General features: G+C 37.0%; 1 protein-coding gene across 5 annotated transcripts in view; it reads right to left on the reverse strand.

Moving 5' to 3' along the window:
- MPP7 (membrane palmitoylated protein 7) overlaps positions 1-16,687 on the reverse strand; it is a 279,215-nt gene that overhangs the window by 90,311 nt on the left and 172,217 nt on the right. For all 5 annotated transcript variants that reach the window (XM_042945204.1, XM_042945203.1, XM_042945206.1 and 2 more), the window contains exons 7-8: positions 2,292-2,373; positions 1,669-1,754 (exon numbers count right to left, since the gene is read on the reverse strand). In XM_042945204.1, coding sequence (XP_042801138.1) covers positions 1,669-1,754; positions 2,292-2,373 — 168 coding nt within the window. The remainder of the gene's footprint in view (positions 1-1,668; positions 1,755-2,291; positions 2,374-16,687) is intronic.

The following is a 16,687-nucleotide window of genomic DNA, read 5'->3' on the forward strand; positions in this document are numbered from 1 at the left end:
TCATATAATACTGAACTGCATAGGTAGAGAGAAAGCAAGTCTTCTTTATGATCCCTTCCCATTCTACTAGTGTGTGTGTGTGTGTGTGTGTGTGTGTGTGTGTGTGTGTGTGTGTGTGTTAATGTATACAATGCCCTTAGAACAGTGACCTTTAAGGGCTCAACCACCATAAGCAGTTCCTAGTGTTACCAAGTCACACCCGTCTATCGGCCATGGTGATGGTCTCATCGTAATCCACCATACGGGTGAATGATTAGTCAATCAATGCAGCCTTCCTGCTATTTCTAAATATGTTTTAAATCTTACTTATATAATACATTTGCCAAATTAAGTCCTCAGGGTTATTTCCAAAAACTGAATTTCTTGATTAAGGATATGTAAATTTAAAAATGTTGATAGTTTCAGATAGCTGTCTCAAAAGGATTTACTAAATGTATCCCACTACCAGAAGCATAGAAGTATGCATCTATGTCCCCAGAATCTGACTGACTGTAGCCATTATCGAGTTTTTAAAGCCCTCTAATCCCATATTTTTCAGACACCATGTTTTCTTTTATAAATTTTTCTATGTTTTCTTATTGATTTTTATGAACTCTCTACACATTAAAATACCTTCTGTCACATACACTGACAATATTTTTCCCAAGTCTCATGTGTCTTTCAAGCTATATATGGCATCTTTTTCTGTACAGGAAGGGTTCAATTCTAGTAATCACAGCAATTATTTTTCTGTTTGAATTTCACATCAAGTTTAAAAAGTCTTTCTTTACTTTTTTATTTTTTTAAATTAATTTATTTATTTGGCAGGGGGTGGGTAGAGAGAGTGGGGGGGAGAGAGAATCCCAAGCAGGCTCCACACTCAGCATGGGATCATAACCTAAGTCCAGATCAAGAATCAGATGCTTAACTGACTGAGCCATCCAGGCACCCCTGATTTCTTTAAATATTTAATTCTTTGGGGTTTATTTTTGCGTGTAGGGTAAAACAGGAACTATTTTTTCTAACTGAATCATCAATTCATCCAATAACATTTATAAAAGGATTTCACAGCTTTCCCATGGATTTAAAATACTATCTTAATCATATATAAAATTTTCAAAAATATGGAGGTCTGTTTGAAGATACTAAACTCTATTTCTGTATGTTTATGCTTTCATACGTTAACAGAGACAGTCTCCCTTCATTTTATCCTTACAAATGAACTGGAGAATTTACACTGTCAAGGCCTAAAATAATTTTGTTCGTTTTAGATTTCACAGGACATCTAAGTTAGTTTCACTGTTTTATATGCCTAGAAAGCATAGCCTACAGTCTGGCCATGTCGATGGAAAAAGGGAAAAGAAAAATACGTCACCAACAACAGAGTAGATGCCCTCTATTAAGTACCTCATTTGGGATGGGCCCTGTAATAAACTCTTCACATACATTAGCTCATTTAATCCTCAAAACCCTCCAGTGAGATATTTACCTTTTATTTTCATTTGTAAATGAAAACACTGAGGCAATGCAAAGATTAAGGTATTTTCCAAGGACATACAGGGATTAAGTAATGAAGATGGGATTTGAACTCTAGACTGCCAAATCCAAATCCTGTGTTTATAACCAAGTCTGAAACATACTGATTCAATTTCATTTTTTATTGCAGTTTTAAAACAAATTTCAGCTTACCAAAATCTGAATTATTTCTTCAGGCCTTTTATCTTCGACTGGAATCCCATTCACTTCCCTAAGTTCATCACCAACATGAATAAGACCTGAGAAGTAGCAAATTCGGGAAATTAGCAGACTTACCTACAAAAGAACTGCAATTTGCAATTGTATCTATACTTAAAGCATTGTTTGGTTCCTTCAATACATTTGAGGAGACCTTTATGCTTCTCAGGTTTCAGATTCTGTGCCTCTAAACAGCAGAACCAAAGGCTACCACATTATAATGCTGGCGAAAGAAAAGACATCAGCATCCTGGTCTTTGTCTAGAAATGTACATTATTTTCATTTAATAAAAGAACCTGTAGTTTGTTTTAAAGGCTACACACTTTCAGTAGTACTTTTCAAGTGAGAAACACTTGAAGCATATCTTACTATAGCTTCAGAAGTCCATGTAACTGTAAAGCAGAATGAGATTTATCGTTTATTTCAACAGATTCCCACGGTTCAACAGAAGAAAATTTCTTATTCCTTGTTTTGATGGATTACATCCAAAGATCATTTAGCCTCTTAATTACATGTTGGAGATGTTGCCCATGAAATGCACCATGGCCTGTCCATGCGCCTAGTGTTGAAACCCTTACCACTTCTGTCTGCTGCTCCTCCTCTCATGATTCTGGCCACAATAATGGCCCCCGTCTGCTCATCTTTCTTAATGGTGGCTCCCTTTTAAAAGAAAGAACAAAAAGTACTTGTGGGTAAAGGTGCGTAGTGGGTGGTAGGAAAGGAGACAGAAATAAGAATATTCATCTGGAAAAACTGAAAGCAATTACAAAAAATTAAAGGTATGAGGCAGGACAAAGAGACACCATGCCCCTTTATCTTACAAAGCACTCGTGACTTGGTACAGATTTTCAATCAGACACATCATGTAAGGTTTTCAGCACAATTTAAAGATTTTTCAAATCTGTAAGCTCTTCAACATTATGAAAAGTAGAAATCTCCTCTTTCCATTATACTACTTTATATTTGAACACTATTTGTTTTTTCCCCTTGACAGCATTGGCTCATTTCACTTTGTCCTTCTAATACCCCATGAAGAAGGGAGGCCATATTGAGAAGGTTAAGTGAATACAAAAATCTCATCAAAATTAGAAAACTAAGACCCAGGCCACCTGGCTTTTAGTTTAGTGATACTTCTATAATAGCATTATAGCAAAGGAACTCAGACATAATGATAAAGAAAGAGAGAGAGAGAGAGAGAGAAAACTCCAAAATTAGTCGTATTCCTTACCTAATGCTAAGATAAACTAATGGAAGAAAGATCTGTTACTCCAAGGTCTTTATGTACTAGGACTGTGCTAAGAACAAGCAGAACCAACATTCTGGCATAAGATTAGGAAACAATTTTAAAGAGTCCAGAAATTCTTCATTTATGGATGTTCAGAAGCTAATTGAATGCTACTTATAAGAACATCAAGCACAAATGGTTACTTTGAACACCTTTTTATGACTTTCCTTCTAAGAAACTGGCATTGGTGTGGGAAAGCGTTCTACATGGCATCACGTAGCTAAAAAGATGCACATTGGGTGACGGCAGAATTCACACCCTGAAAAAGAAAGTGGAATTTTCCCACAGGTCAGTAAACATGTTTATATCGTTAAAAATTAGTTATGTAAACAAAATTAGGAATCCATTTGTAATAAGTACATTTTATATGACAGCTATCACATGCATATCTAATAGTAGTAAAAAAAATCAAATAATTAAGTAATCTGAGTATTTTGTGGCATTTTTCATCACCAAGCATCCATTCAAATCCAAAGACTTGAATGAGCATCTCTCCACAATCATAAAAACCAAACCCATAAAGACCCACCAATTAATGGTATTTTTTGCCTTTATTTAAATAGTTTACTTAGAGCTAAGATGACTAGAAATGTAATATTTTTAATAAAACTGGTATGATTAAATAAACTTTAATTTTCCTTAACAATATCTCCAACTTTCTCATCAAAGTATGGCTAATAGCAAAAGGGTCTGATAACCTAAGATTAATTACCCATTTTTTTGGAGTGTTTTTTTTTAAACCAATTTTTTCTTTCTTTTTTTTTTACTGAGGTAAAACTGGCAAGTAACATTATAGGACTTTCAAGTATACACCATCATAATTGGCCATCTGTATGCACTACACAGTGATCACCGCTATAAGTCTAGTTACCACCCATCACCATATAATTGACCCAATTTTGTCCCCACCCCCAACCTTCTGGTAGCCACCAATGTGTTGTATCTATGAGTTTGTTTTGTTTGTTCATTTGCTTTTTTCTAAATTTCACATATGAATACAATGATATGATAATTTGTCACTCTCTAACTTATTTTACTTAGTATAACACCTTCAAGGTCCATCCATGTTGTCACAAATGGCAAGACGTCATTCCTTTTTAATGGCTGAGTAATACTGCACTGTGGATATGTGTGTGTATGTGTGTGTGTACACATGCATATGTATATGCCATATCTTCTTCACCTATTCATCCACCAATGGACACTTAGGTCCTTTCCATATCTTGACCATTGTATACGATGTTATAATGAACATAGGAGTGCATATACTTTCTCAAATCAGCATTTTTATATTCTTCAGATAAATCCTCAAAAGTGGAATAGATGGATCATATGATAGTTCTATTCTTTATTTTTTAAGAGTATGGAGAAATCTCCAGAGTTTTTTCAATAGTGCCTGCACCAATTTACACTCCCGTCAACAGTGTACAAGGATTCCCTTTTCTCTACATCCCCACCAACAGTTGTTATGTCTTGTCTTTCTGATAATACCCATTGTAATTGATGTGAGGTGATGTCAATTACAGTTTTGATTTGCATTTCCCTAATTATTAGTGATGTTGAACATCTTTTCATGTGCCTATTGGCCATCTGTATGCCTTCTTTGGAAAACTGTCTATTCAGATCCTCTGTCCGTTTTTTAATTGTGTTGTTTAGGTTGTTTTTTTTTTAATTGTATGAGTTCTTTGGATATTAATCCCTTATCGGATAAATGACTTGCAAAAACCTTCTCCCATTCAGTAGGTTGTCTTTTCATTTCAACGATGGTTTCTTTTGAGGTGCAGAGTTTGATGTAGTCCTATTCATTCTGTTTTTGTTTCCCCTGACTCTGGAGTCAGATCTACAAAAACATTGCTAAGACACATGTTGAGGAGCTTACCACCTATGTTTTCTTCTTCTAGTAATTTTACAGTTTCAGGTCTTAGATTCAAGTCTTTAATACATTATGAGTTAATTTTTGTGTATAGAGCAAGACAGTAGTCAAGTTTCATTTACATGTGGCTGTCCAGTTTTTCCAATACTATTTATTGAAAAGACTCCCCTTTCTCCACTGCATGTTATTAGCTCTTTTGTTTAAATTAACTGTCCATGCATGTGTGGGTTTAATTTGGGGTTCTCAATTCTATTCCATTGATCAGTGTGTCTTTTTTAATGCCCATACCAAACTGTTTTGATTACTATAGCTTTGTAGTATAATTTCAAGTCAAGGAGCATGATCCCCTAAGCTTTCTTCTTCTCAAGATTGCTTTGGCTGTTTGGGATCCTTTGTGGTTCCAAATTTTAGAATTATTTGTTATAGTTCCATGAAAAATGACCTTAGAATTTTGAGAGAGACTGCCCTGGATCTGTAGATTGCTTTGGGTTGTTTGGGCATTTTAACAATATTAATTCTTCCAGTCCATGAGCATGGACTCTCTCCATTTACTTGTGTCTTCAATTTCTTTCATCAATGTCATAGTTTTCAGTGTACAGATCTTTTACTTCCTTGGTTAAATTTATTCCTAGGTATTTTTTTTTTCTTATGCACTTTTAAATGAGATTGCTTTCTTAATTCCTCTGATTATCCATTATTAGTGTACAGAAATGCCACAGATTTGTTTTGTTAATTTTGTATCCTCCTACTTTACTGAGTACATTTATTAGTTCTAACAGTTTTTGGTGCAGTCTTTTGGATTTTCTATATATAGTATTAGATCATCTGCAAATAGTGATAGCTTTAGTTCTTCTTTTCTGATTGGAGGTCTTCTTTTTCTTGCTTAACTGCTGTGGCTAGCCTTCCAGCACTGTGTTGAAGAAAAGTGGCAAGAATGTGCAATCCTCTTCTTGTTTCTGATCTTACAGGAAAAACTTTCAGCTTTTTACCATTGAGTATGTTGTTAGTTGTGGGTCATATATGGCCTTTATTATGTTGAGGTATTTTCTATCTTTACTTACTCTGTTGAGAGTTTGTATCATAAATGAATACCGTTAAATGATTTTTCTGCATCTACTGAGATATGATTTTTATTCTTCATTGTGTTAATGTGGTTTGTCATGTTGATTGATCTGTGGGCATTGAACCATGCTTGGATGCCTGGACTAAATCCCACTTTCTCATGGCTTATGATCCTTTTAATGTATCGTTGAACTGAGTTTGCTAATATCTTGTTGAGAATTTTTTCATCAGTGTCATCAATGATATTGGCCTGTAATTGTGTGTGTATGTGTGCGTGGTGTTCTTGTCTGGTTTTGGTATCAGGGTAAGGCTTCCCTGATAATATTACTCTGGAAGTACTCCCTCCTCTTCAGTTTTTTTGTAAGAGTTTAAAAAATATACAGATTAAATCATTGGAAGTTTGATGAAATTCATCTGTAAAGCCATCTGGTCCTAGCGTTTTGTTTGTTGAGAAATTCTGATTACTAATTTAATATCCTTGCTAGTAATTGGTCTATTCAGATTTTCTATTTCTTTATGACTGGTCTTGGATAATTGTATGTTTCTGGGACTCCATTTCTTCTAGGTTGTCCAATTTGTTGGTATATAATTTGTTCATAGTCTCATGATTCTTTATATTTCTGTGGTGTTAGTTGTAACACCTTTCATTTCTGATTTTACTTTAATCTTTTTCTTGATGAGTCTAGCTAAAGGTTTGTCAACTTACTTTTTTTCAAATAACCAACTCTTAGTTTCATTGACCTTTTCTATTGTTTTGTCTCTTTCATTTATTTCTGCTCTGATTTTTTTTTACTTCTTTCCTTCTACTAACTTTGGGCTTCGAGTGTAAAATTCAATTATTTGAGATATTTCTTGTTTATTGAGGTAGGCCTGTATTACTCCGAATTTCCCTTTTAGAATCACTTTTGCTAAATCCGAAAATTTTGGTTTGTGGTGTTCCTATTTTCATTTCTGTCACTTGGTACTTTTCAATTTCTTCTTTGATTTCTTCAACGACCCACTGATTGTTCAGTAGCATGTTGTTTGATCCCCATATTTTTGTGGTTTTCTCAATTTTCTTCTTGTAATTGATTTCTGATTTTACAACACCATTGTGGGTGGAGAAGATGCTTGATATTTCATCTTCCTGAATTCACTAAGTTTTGTGACCGAACATGTAATCTATCCTGGAGAATGTTCCATGTGCACTTGAGAAGAACGTGTATTCTATTCTTTTTGGAATGAATGTTCTGTACATATTAAGTCCATCTGGTCTAATGTGTTGTTCAAAGCCACTGTTTCCTCATGGATTTTGTTTGGATAATGCATCCACTGATGTAAGCGGGGTGTTTTAAGTCCCCTACTAGTATTGCTGACAATTTCTCCCTGTTAATCTTTGCTTTATATATCTTGGTGCCTCTATGCTGGATACATATATATTTATAAATGTTATGCCTTCTTGTTGGATTGACTGTTTTTCATTATGTAATGCCCTTTTTTCCTATTACTATAAGTCTTTATTTTAAAGTCTATTTTGTCAGCTATAAGTATAGCTACACCAGCTTTTTGTTTCCATTTGCATGGAATATCTTTCTCCATTCTTTCACTCTCAGTTTATGTGTGTCCTTACTTCTGAAGTCAGTCTCTCATAGGCAGCATACAGATGTGTCTTGTTTTTTTTATCCATACAACCACTCTGTGTCTTTTGACTGGAAGGTTTAGTCCACGTACATTTAAAGTAATTAGTGACAGGTACATACTTGCTACCATTTTGTTAATTGCTTTCTGGCTGTTTTCAGGGTTCCTCTCTATTCCTTTCTTCTTTTCTCTCTCTTCCTTTTTACATTGCATTTAGATTCCTTTCTCATTTCCCTTTGTGTATTTACTGTAAGTTTTGCCTGGTGGTTACCGTGAAGTTCACCTAGAACTTCCTGTGTATATAATGGTCTGTTCTGACAGCAACTTGAACATACTCTAAAACTTTACGTTTTTTCTTCCTGCCTCCCATGTTTTATACTTATGTCACACTTTACACCTTTTTATTTTGTGCCTCCTTTAATTATTGTAGTTTTTATTATTTATTTTATTGTAGTTAATTCTATTGATTTTGTATCTTAACCTTTACACTTGCCTTATTAATGACTGATCCACTACCTTTACTATATATTTACTTTTCCAGCAACATTTTTACTTTCCTATGCTTTCTTTTTATTACTTAATGCCATTTCTTTTCAGTTTAGAGAAGTCCCTTTAACATTAATTATAAAGCCAGTTTAGTGACGATGAACAACTTCTGCTTTTGCTTATACGTAAACTCTTAATCCGTCCTTCAAATGTGAGTGATAAACTTACCAGTAGAAACTTCTAGGTTGGAAGTTTTTTCCATTCAGCACTTTGGATATGTCATGCCACTCTCTTCTGGTCTGCAAAGTTTTTTCAGAAATATCGGCTGATATCCTTATGAGGTTTCCCTTGATATAAGAAGTTGTTTTTCTCTTGTAGCTTATAAGATTCTCTCTTTCACCATTTTATTTATAATGTGTCCTGATACGGATTTCTTTGGGTTCTTCTTATTTGGAACTATCTGGGCTTCATGGACCTGTAGGTCCATTTTCTTCTCTAGATTAGAAAAGTGTTCAGCCATTATTTCTTGACGTAAGTTTTCTGGCCCTGTTTTCTACATGGACCCCTATAATGTGAATGTTATTCTATTTGATATTGATTCAAATATTCTTTAAGTTACCTTTATTTTTTTTTCTCTTTTCTTTTGGCTGCTCTGTGTGGGTGAGTCCTATTGCTTTTTCTTCCAGCTTGCTGATCTGATCTTTGGCTTCATCCAGTCTGCTGAACTGCTCTAGGGTATTTTCCAGTTCTGTATTCTTCAGCTCTGTAACTCCTGTTTGGAATTTTGTTAGATTTTCTTTGTTGAGGATCTCACCATGCCCATCCAATCTTCTTGAGTTCAGTGAGCATCTTTACGACCATTACGTTGAATTCTTTATCAGACATATTGCTTATCTCTATGGCATTAATGCCCCTGTCTCATATTTTGTCTTCTTCTTGTGTTTGGAACATTTTCCTCTGTCTCCTCATTTTGCCTGACTCTGTGTGCTCATTTCTATCAATCACCTCTCCTAGTATTGAAGCAGTGACCTTTCAAAGGAGAGTCATGTGGAGCCCAGAAGTTCAATCCCTTCTAGCCAGAGCTAGGTGCTCAAGAAGCATCCCCTGTGTGGTATGTTATGAACCTGTTTGCTGCAGCAGGGCTACGTCTGTGATGCAAGAATGTATCAGGCTGGTGCACAGCCGGCTGTGATGCATGGCTGCACTGAGTGGCACTGGCTGCACTGTGGCCAAGGGGTGGGCGGGACTAGTGCCTGGCCCAGCTGTTACGCACAATCACAGTGTGGGGATTGGCAGGGTTCCTGGCTGGGCACACCCCTCAGCTCCAGCAGATTAGAGAAAAAGTTCCAAAATGACTCCCACCTTCACCACCTTTAACAAAGTAGATGCAGTCACAAACATGGCACCGTCATATTTGTCGTATTTGTGACTCCGTCCCTGGGGAAAGTTCCAAAAGCTTCCCGCCTTGCTGGCAAGCACTTTAAGATCAGTAAGTGGGTCTCCTTCGCATATGGTCTAGGTGCTTTTCAAATCGGAGTTTTTGTGTTGGGTCCTGGGGTGAGTGAGTCTGCACACGAGCCCTTAAGAGCAGGCTCTCCCTTCCCTACAGTTCTATGATTTTCCTGCACATGATCCCTACTGGTTTTCAAAGCCTGGCATTTAGGGGGCTCATCTCTTTCATGCAGGATTTAAGGGGCTGGGTGCCTGGTCTGGAGCACAAACCCCTCACTCCAGGAAAACTTCTGTATTTTTGAGATCCTCCTTGACTGTGGATCACTGCACCTACCGTGTGTGTGTATGTGTGTGTGTGTGTTGTTTTTTGTTTTCCTTGCAAGTTGGTGTCTCTGCCTCTCCTATCCAATGCTGTCCTTTTTGTCCTTTATCATAGAGGCTCTGTTCATCCAGTTTTCTAGTCTTTTTCAAATTATTCTATATGGAGTTGTGTATTTGTTGTATTCATGGGAAGGAAGGAGTTCAGAATCTTCCTACACCACCACCTTGAATCCAAGTCTCTGCTCATCCATATTTTATAGATGAGAAAATAATCACAAACGGCTATGATCTAAGATCAGAAAATTAGCGTACAGTGAAGTCAGGACCTATCTAAGGCAAACTGATCAGAATGCTATTTTTAGTCTTAACTATTCGATATTGCTTACCCTATATCTTTAACCTTTTATTCACAAATTATAAGTTCACTGCCCTTGCATTAGCTTATCTACGATGGACATCATCAATTCCCTCCTTCTCTGTATGCGCATATGCCCTATTCCCATACCAAGTGGTGAAAATGGTCCTAAGGCATGTAAGCCTATAGGAAGGCTTGCAGCTGCCAGCTGGGCCTCTTGAAATACTTGCTCTATGGGAAGTCAGACACCATGTAAGAAATGACTACTGCCATGCTGTGAGGAGGCCCACCCAGCCAAGTGGAGAGGTCATCTGGAAAGAGATGTCTGATCAGCCCCCATTTTTCCGGCCATCCCAATCCAGGCATCAGTCATAGGAATGAAGTTCACAGATGACCCCAGCCTTAGCCACCACCTAACTGAACATATGAGGGACTCTACTTAATAACCACCCAACTGAGCCTATCAACCTCTAAAACTATGATATATAATGTTGTATAGCCACAAAATTTGGGGGTGGTTTGTAACACAGAATTAGGTAATTGGAGTAAGCCTCTTGCTTCACTATGAATTATACTATTTTTCAATATAGGATCATCCAGTTTGTTGTGCTTAATGCTAGTCCTTTTGACTTATTCCGTGATTCAATGAAGCTGACAAATGTTTACTGAGAGCCTACTCTGTGCCAGGTTCTAAGGGCATGTAATGTATTGGTGAAAAAAACTAAGCATTTCTGCCCCCTCATGGAACTTACATCTAACAAGAAAGACAATAAACAAATGATGAAATAATTAGACATATAGTATGTTAGAAAGTGGCTACTACTGTGGGTATGAGAGCGGCAGGGAAGACAATGTAAAGACACAGGCTTCAATGAGAAGATGAAATCTGAGTAAAGAAAGATAAAAAGGAACGAAGGAGTTAGCCAAAGAGAAAGAATAGATGAAAACAGTACAGAAGGGCTAGGATGAGGCTGTAAATGGAATGGAGTGATCAAGGAAGAGCAAAAAAGCCAATGTGGCTGGAGTAAGGTAAAAGGGGAGAAGCAGTAGGAAGTGAGAGTAGATGGCATCAGGGAGCCAGATCATGTAGAACTTTGTAGATTATATCGTGGGGGCTGTGGATTTTATTCTGAAAGAAACAAGGAGAAGCTGAACAGCGTGAGTGAGTGTCATAATCTAAAAGGTTCACTCCACCTACTGTGTTAAGAAAAGAGTGCAGGAATGCAAGGGCTAAAGCAAGGAAACAAACTGGGGGTTGTTAAACTAATCCGGGGGAAAGATGAAGGAGGCTTGGATCTGACTGGCAGGAGGTGAAGTGATGAATAGTCTGGATATATTATTGGTACAGCCAAAAGGATTCCCAATGGACTGGAAAGGGTACATGAAAGAAGAAAGGTATCAAAGACTGACTCTGGTTTTTGGCGGAGCAATTAGGAAGATGGGATTGTAATCAACTGAGAGGAGGAATCCTATGAGGGGAATGAATTTGGGGACAAAGATCAGTTTACTTCTGGACACGTGAAGACAGAGATGTCTATTTGACATTCCAGTGGAGATATCAAGTACACAGATGGACATACAAATTTAAAGCTCAGAAAAAAAGATCTGGAAAAAAAATCGACTTGGGAGTCACTGACACACAGATGACTTTTAAAGCCAGGGGCTGGATGAAATCACTTCTAGAATGTGTAAAGAATAAGCACTGCCACACTGAAGGGTTACTGTGTTACAGATACAAACCTTTAAACAGGGGTGCCTGCTACCTGCTGATTCTACCTATCCCCGGAGGGTGAACTATGGACCCTGAGAAATGATCTCCCACTTTCTACATGATGCTAGCCCTTGACTCAACCTTCGTTTTGATCCCTTCATTCTTGAAGATTTCTGCTTCCATCTTTCTTTCCAAACTCCTATTACCACAATTCTTTGAGGTATTCTTAATGGAACGTACTTGCGTGAAAAGAAGATCAAAACTCAATAAAATAGAACATGTTACATGCCATTTTGTACAAAAGTCTACAGTCCTATGGCACAGATAGCACAAGGAAAATAAAGTTGTATCTAGTGTTTTAGTACTTACATATTTTCTTATATAATTATTTTGAATTTATTCTATGTGATTTTGACCCAAAAAATAGAGTACAGAGAACTTCGGGATAGATTGAGAAGTTAAAATTCTGGTTACATTTGTCTTGCTACTGCTGTAAAATGGTTTATAAAAGAGGACCTGATGAGCCCATGCTATCATGATGTCTCCATAAAAAATGCATGTCCTACAACACTGCCAATATTCTAAGACCTCCTTAAGCAGGTAGTGCTGTTGACGCCAGGTTGAACCTTTGAAATCAAAGTGGTTTCAAGCATCATCTACCAAACATTTGCATCAAGAACATCTGAGACAGTTAAAAAATCTAGATTCCCAGGTCCCACCTGAAACCTACTGATGCAGACTCTCTGGGGGTAGAGGTGGTGAAGTTTGCGTTTTAAGTAAGCACCTCAGGTAATTCTTAGGATACCAAAGTTGGAGCAGCACTGTTCTAAAAGAAGCAAGAAGGACAACCCATACAAGAAACTGAAAAATAAGATCATAATCCACTCACTCACTAAGTGAAGGTCACTTTCTTAAAGGGCGCCTAAAAAATAATATTTATTATTAATTATTTCTGCATAAAACAGATACAAATTGTTCCAAATTCATGGGGAGGGAGGATAGCTCTGCTCCCTGCATCCTGACCATTGTTTTTCTCTCCTTCTCTCAATTCATTTATCCATCCCTCCCCTTAAACTATCACCATCTCACCTTTCCATTGCAAACACCTACATGATCTGTGCTCACTGCCTCTTTTCCCCGGAAACGGTCCTCTCCAACAACCATCATCTACGTATCATTCTATACAACATTTATATAGTGCTTGCATAATGCATAAAGCATACAAAGCATTTCAAGTACATTACATGCTATTTGACATTCAAAACACTCTAGAAGAGGCAGATCTCCTGATTTTCAAACAAGAAGCCTCAGCCTGCGAGATTAACTGACTTGGTCCTGCAAGGATATAGAGCAAAGAAGGGACACCAGACTACCTCCCACTTAGGTCCTCTAATCCAAGCCTGGTGTTTATTTCACCACATTATACCTCAATCTAACAGACAAAAGTAAACTCTTAAATCATATGGATAAACTAGCCCCTTCATTGTTAAATCTTATAGCCTTTACTCTTGAATCATTTGCCAAAAATTTCCTGACGATCCAATCACTAGAATTTTACTTCAGCATTGCTTCTCGCGTCTTAACTATTTCTGACTCTTACCACTTGGATTCATTCTCCTAAGGATGCCTTAGATTCAATCTTCTCTCGGCTTCCGCTTCTCCCCCACCTTCTACCCCTTTAGTAGTTGTGGCTTTTCCAAGAACCTCTCCAAAATGACAAGTGACATTTGACAAATGTAAAATGACAAGTTTGTTGAAAATAACCATTTCCTACTTTTCTGAGTAGTACATTTTTTAAACCTTAAATGTATTCACCCAAGAATCCTACTTTACCTTTATAACTGTCAAACTAAAAATAATACACTAATTATCATTTGGATGAAATAAAGTTCAAGATAAGTAATTCTCCTCACTTGATTTCATATTCCAAGGTTGAAATGACATCTGAAATCTTAATACTCTTCTCAGAAATCCTAACAAATAATTTGGGAATTTCTTCGTCCCATGTAGATGTTGTTGTCTATATGAAGCTTTTTATTTTTATTTTTTTTAAATACAGTTCCTTGAACAAGAAACACACAATTGTGGCTCAGAAGGAAGACAAAGGACAAGTGACTACAGTAATTTTTTAAAGTAAAATAACTTCAAAGTACTTGAAATTGCTTTAGATTGCCTTAAACATAAAAATAATATAAAACATAAACCTAGTTTAGAGAAGTTAACTGCATATGTTTGGGGAAAAAAACTTTTATTAATTTACTTTTAAATAATGGAGAAATGAATATGACAACTTTTAATTCATGTAAAATAGGCAAAGAGCAGAATAAAAATTATGGATCCAAATGAAACAGCATTAAAATTTTTAAACACCCCACATTTGAGAGGAAGTAGAAAGGAAACTTGCTTTCAAGTATATTATAAAGTTATCAAATTAAACCATGGTACATGAATAAGGAACTGAACAATTTCAAGAAATGCTGAAGATAGCCCCTGCATATACAAATGTTACAAATCCGGAAAACATCCTCATGCTTAAGAGAAATAATTTTTAAACAAATTAACAATTCAACCAATTTTTAAATTTACCTGGTTCCCGTTCCTAAATCTCTAGCCTCTTCCTAGCACCTGCCAAGCCCCACAGGCTCCAAATAATCATAAGGAAACTTGAAATTTTCACTCCCATGCATTTCCTTCTATTCTTGCTACCTGAACACATGGTACTTCTCCTCACCTAAGTAACAATGTTGTGGGTATTTTGTACTCCCTCTCTTCTCTTGCACTGTGTATGTAAAAATTTGCCTGGTCTGATCAACTCTAACTTGCCATTTACCCCAGTTCAGATTCTCCTTTTAAATATTCTATATTATATAAACTTGGACAAAAGAGAGCTAACAAAGGATGATGATGTCAAAGTTAGATCTAATTATTTAAGCTGTGACATGCTTACTAGCTATAAAGCATGTGATATACTCAGTAACAAAGGATGATAACACAACTGGAGGTTATTTTCTATACTTCATTCGCGACTGCTTTTTAAATTGAAACTAATTTGCAGCAGGTCCAGTTAAAACTTAAAAAATCTCAATGCAGTGCATGCCTAATTGCTTTGACAAACATTTTGAAGATGTTCTTTGATCAAGAGAGGCTCAGGACATAAACATTGCTGGTGGTGTTTTAAATGTTAGCCCACGAAGCCAACACACCAAAAGCTACTGCCCCTGGGAAAACTACAACTGATCAAAGAAATTATTCGTAATGAATTCCTGAACTCCTCAAGATGGTCAGCCTTTCGGTTATCCAAGTGCCCGAAGTTGTCAAAACAAAATAAAAAAACGTGTTTATCAAGGGATGCACAGAAGCCACCAAGAATTAGTCACTGTGTGGTGATAGACCCTGAGAAAGATCTTTCTACATCCAAAATGCATGCCATCTATCCTTGCTAAGTATATCACCTTCTATTTAATAAATACCAAGAGACATTACAGAGTTATAAACCACATATTAAAGGCACAAACTTATAATCTACATTAAATAATCTTAACCAGGAATACAGGGAGCCCGAGGACATCCATGGGTGGGCATCAGGGTCTCAATAAATTCCTTTGTATTACATCAAATCTATCTGTGTGTTTTTTCTGGGTAGGAGTATCCAGTGCAGTTATTAATGTACCAAAGTTGCCCTTAAACAAAACAAGAACATGAAAAAAACCTATAAGGGAAAAGTAGACAGACACAATATGGTGTAGAAGAAAAAAACTAGTATTTGCAGGTAAAGGGCCTGGACCTCCATTCTACCACTCATTAGCTGTAATAAGTAAGTTCCTTCACTTCTTTGCGTACCCGTTTCCTAGTCTATAAAAATAGAAAAAGAGATACCAACTATGAGGATAAATGTAACATATGTAAAGTACTTCACACAGTGCCCAGCAAGGATTGCATTATCCCCTGCTATTTGCTTTAAGAATACCAAAGTGTCTCAATTAGGAAAAAAATGGGCCCCAACACATTTAAAATCAACTGCTAGACAGTGGAATTTATTTTTCTTCTGAATGCAGTTTCAGCAAAATATGGAGACACTCTGTACTACTATCCTACTGCTGCCATGACAAATGTGCCACACAAATTTTGTGACACAGATTTGTTACCTTACAGTTCTGGAGACAGGAGGGCCAAAATGAGGGTCTTGGAGCTAAAGTCAAGGTGTCAGCAAGGCTGTGTTCCCCCTGGAGGATCTAGGAGAGAATCTGATCCTCCCCTTTTCCAGTTTCCAGAAACTTCTGGCATTCCGTGGCTCATGGCAACATCACACCAACCTTTGCTTTTATCATCACGTCTCCTTTTTGTAACTCTGATGTGCTGCCCTTCCCACTTCAGTAAAAACCTTTGTGATGACAAGGGGCCCACCAGATAACCCAGGATAATCTTCCCATCTCACGATCCTTACCAAATCTTGACAAGTCCCTCTGCTATTTAAAGTAGTATTTCACGGGTTCTGAAGATTAGTACATGACATCATTGGGCATGGTGGGGAACATCATTCTGCTCACCACAGACCCCTTGATGCAATTTGACATTGTATAAATTCCGGAGCTAAAATAAATAGGTACATTTACAGTTTTCTATGTTTATTTATTTTTGAGAGAGAGTGAGGGAGGGCCAGAGAGAGAGAGGGACAGAGGATCCAAAGTGGGATTTGCGCTGATAGCAGAGAGCCCAACGCGGGGCTCAAACTCACAAACTGTGAGATGAGGACCTGAGCCGAAGTCAGACACTTAACCGACTGAGCCACCCAGGCGCCCCTACATTAACATT

This window comes from Panthera leo, chromosome B4, assembly GCF_018350215.1.
Source record: "Panthera leo isolate Ple1 chromosome B4, P.leo_Ple1_pat1.1, whole genome shotgun sequence".
NCBI lineage: Eukaryota > Metazoa > Chordata > Mammalia > Carnivora > Felidae > Panthera > Panthera leo.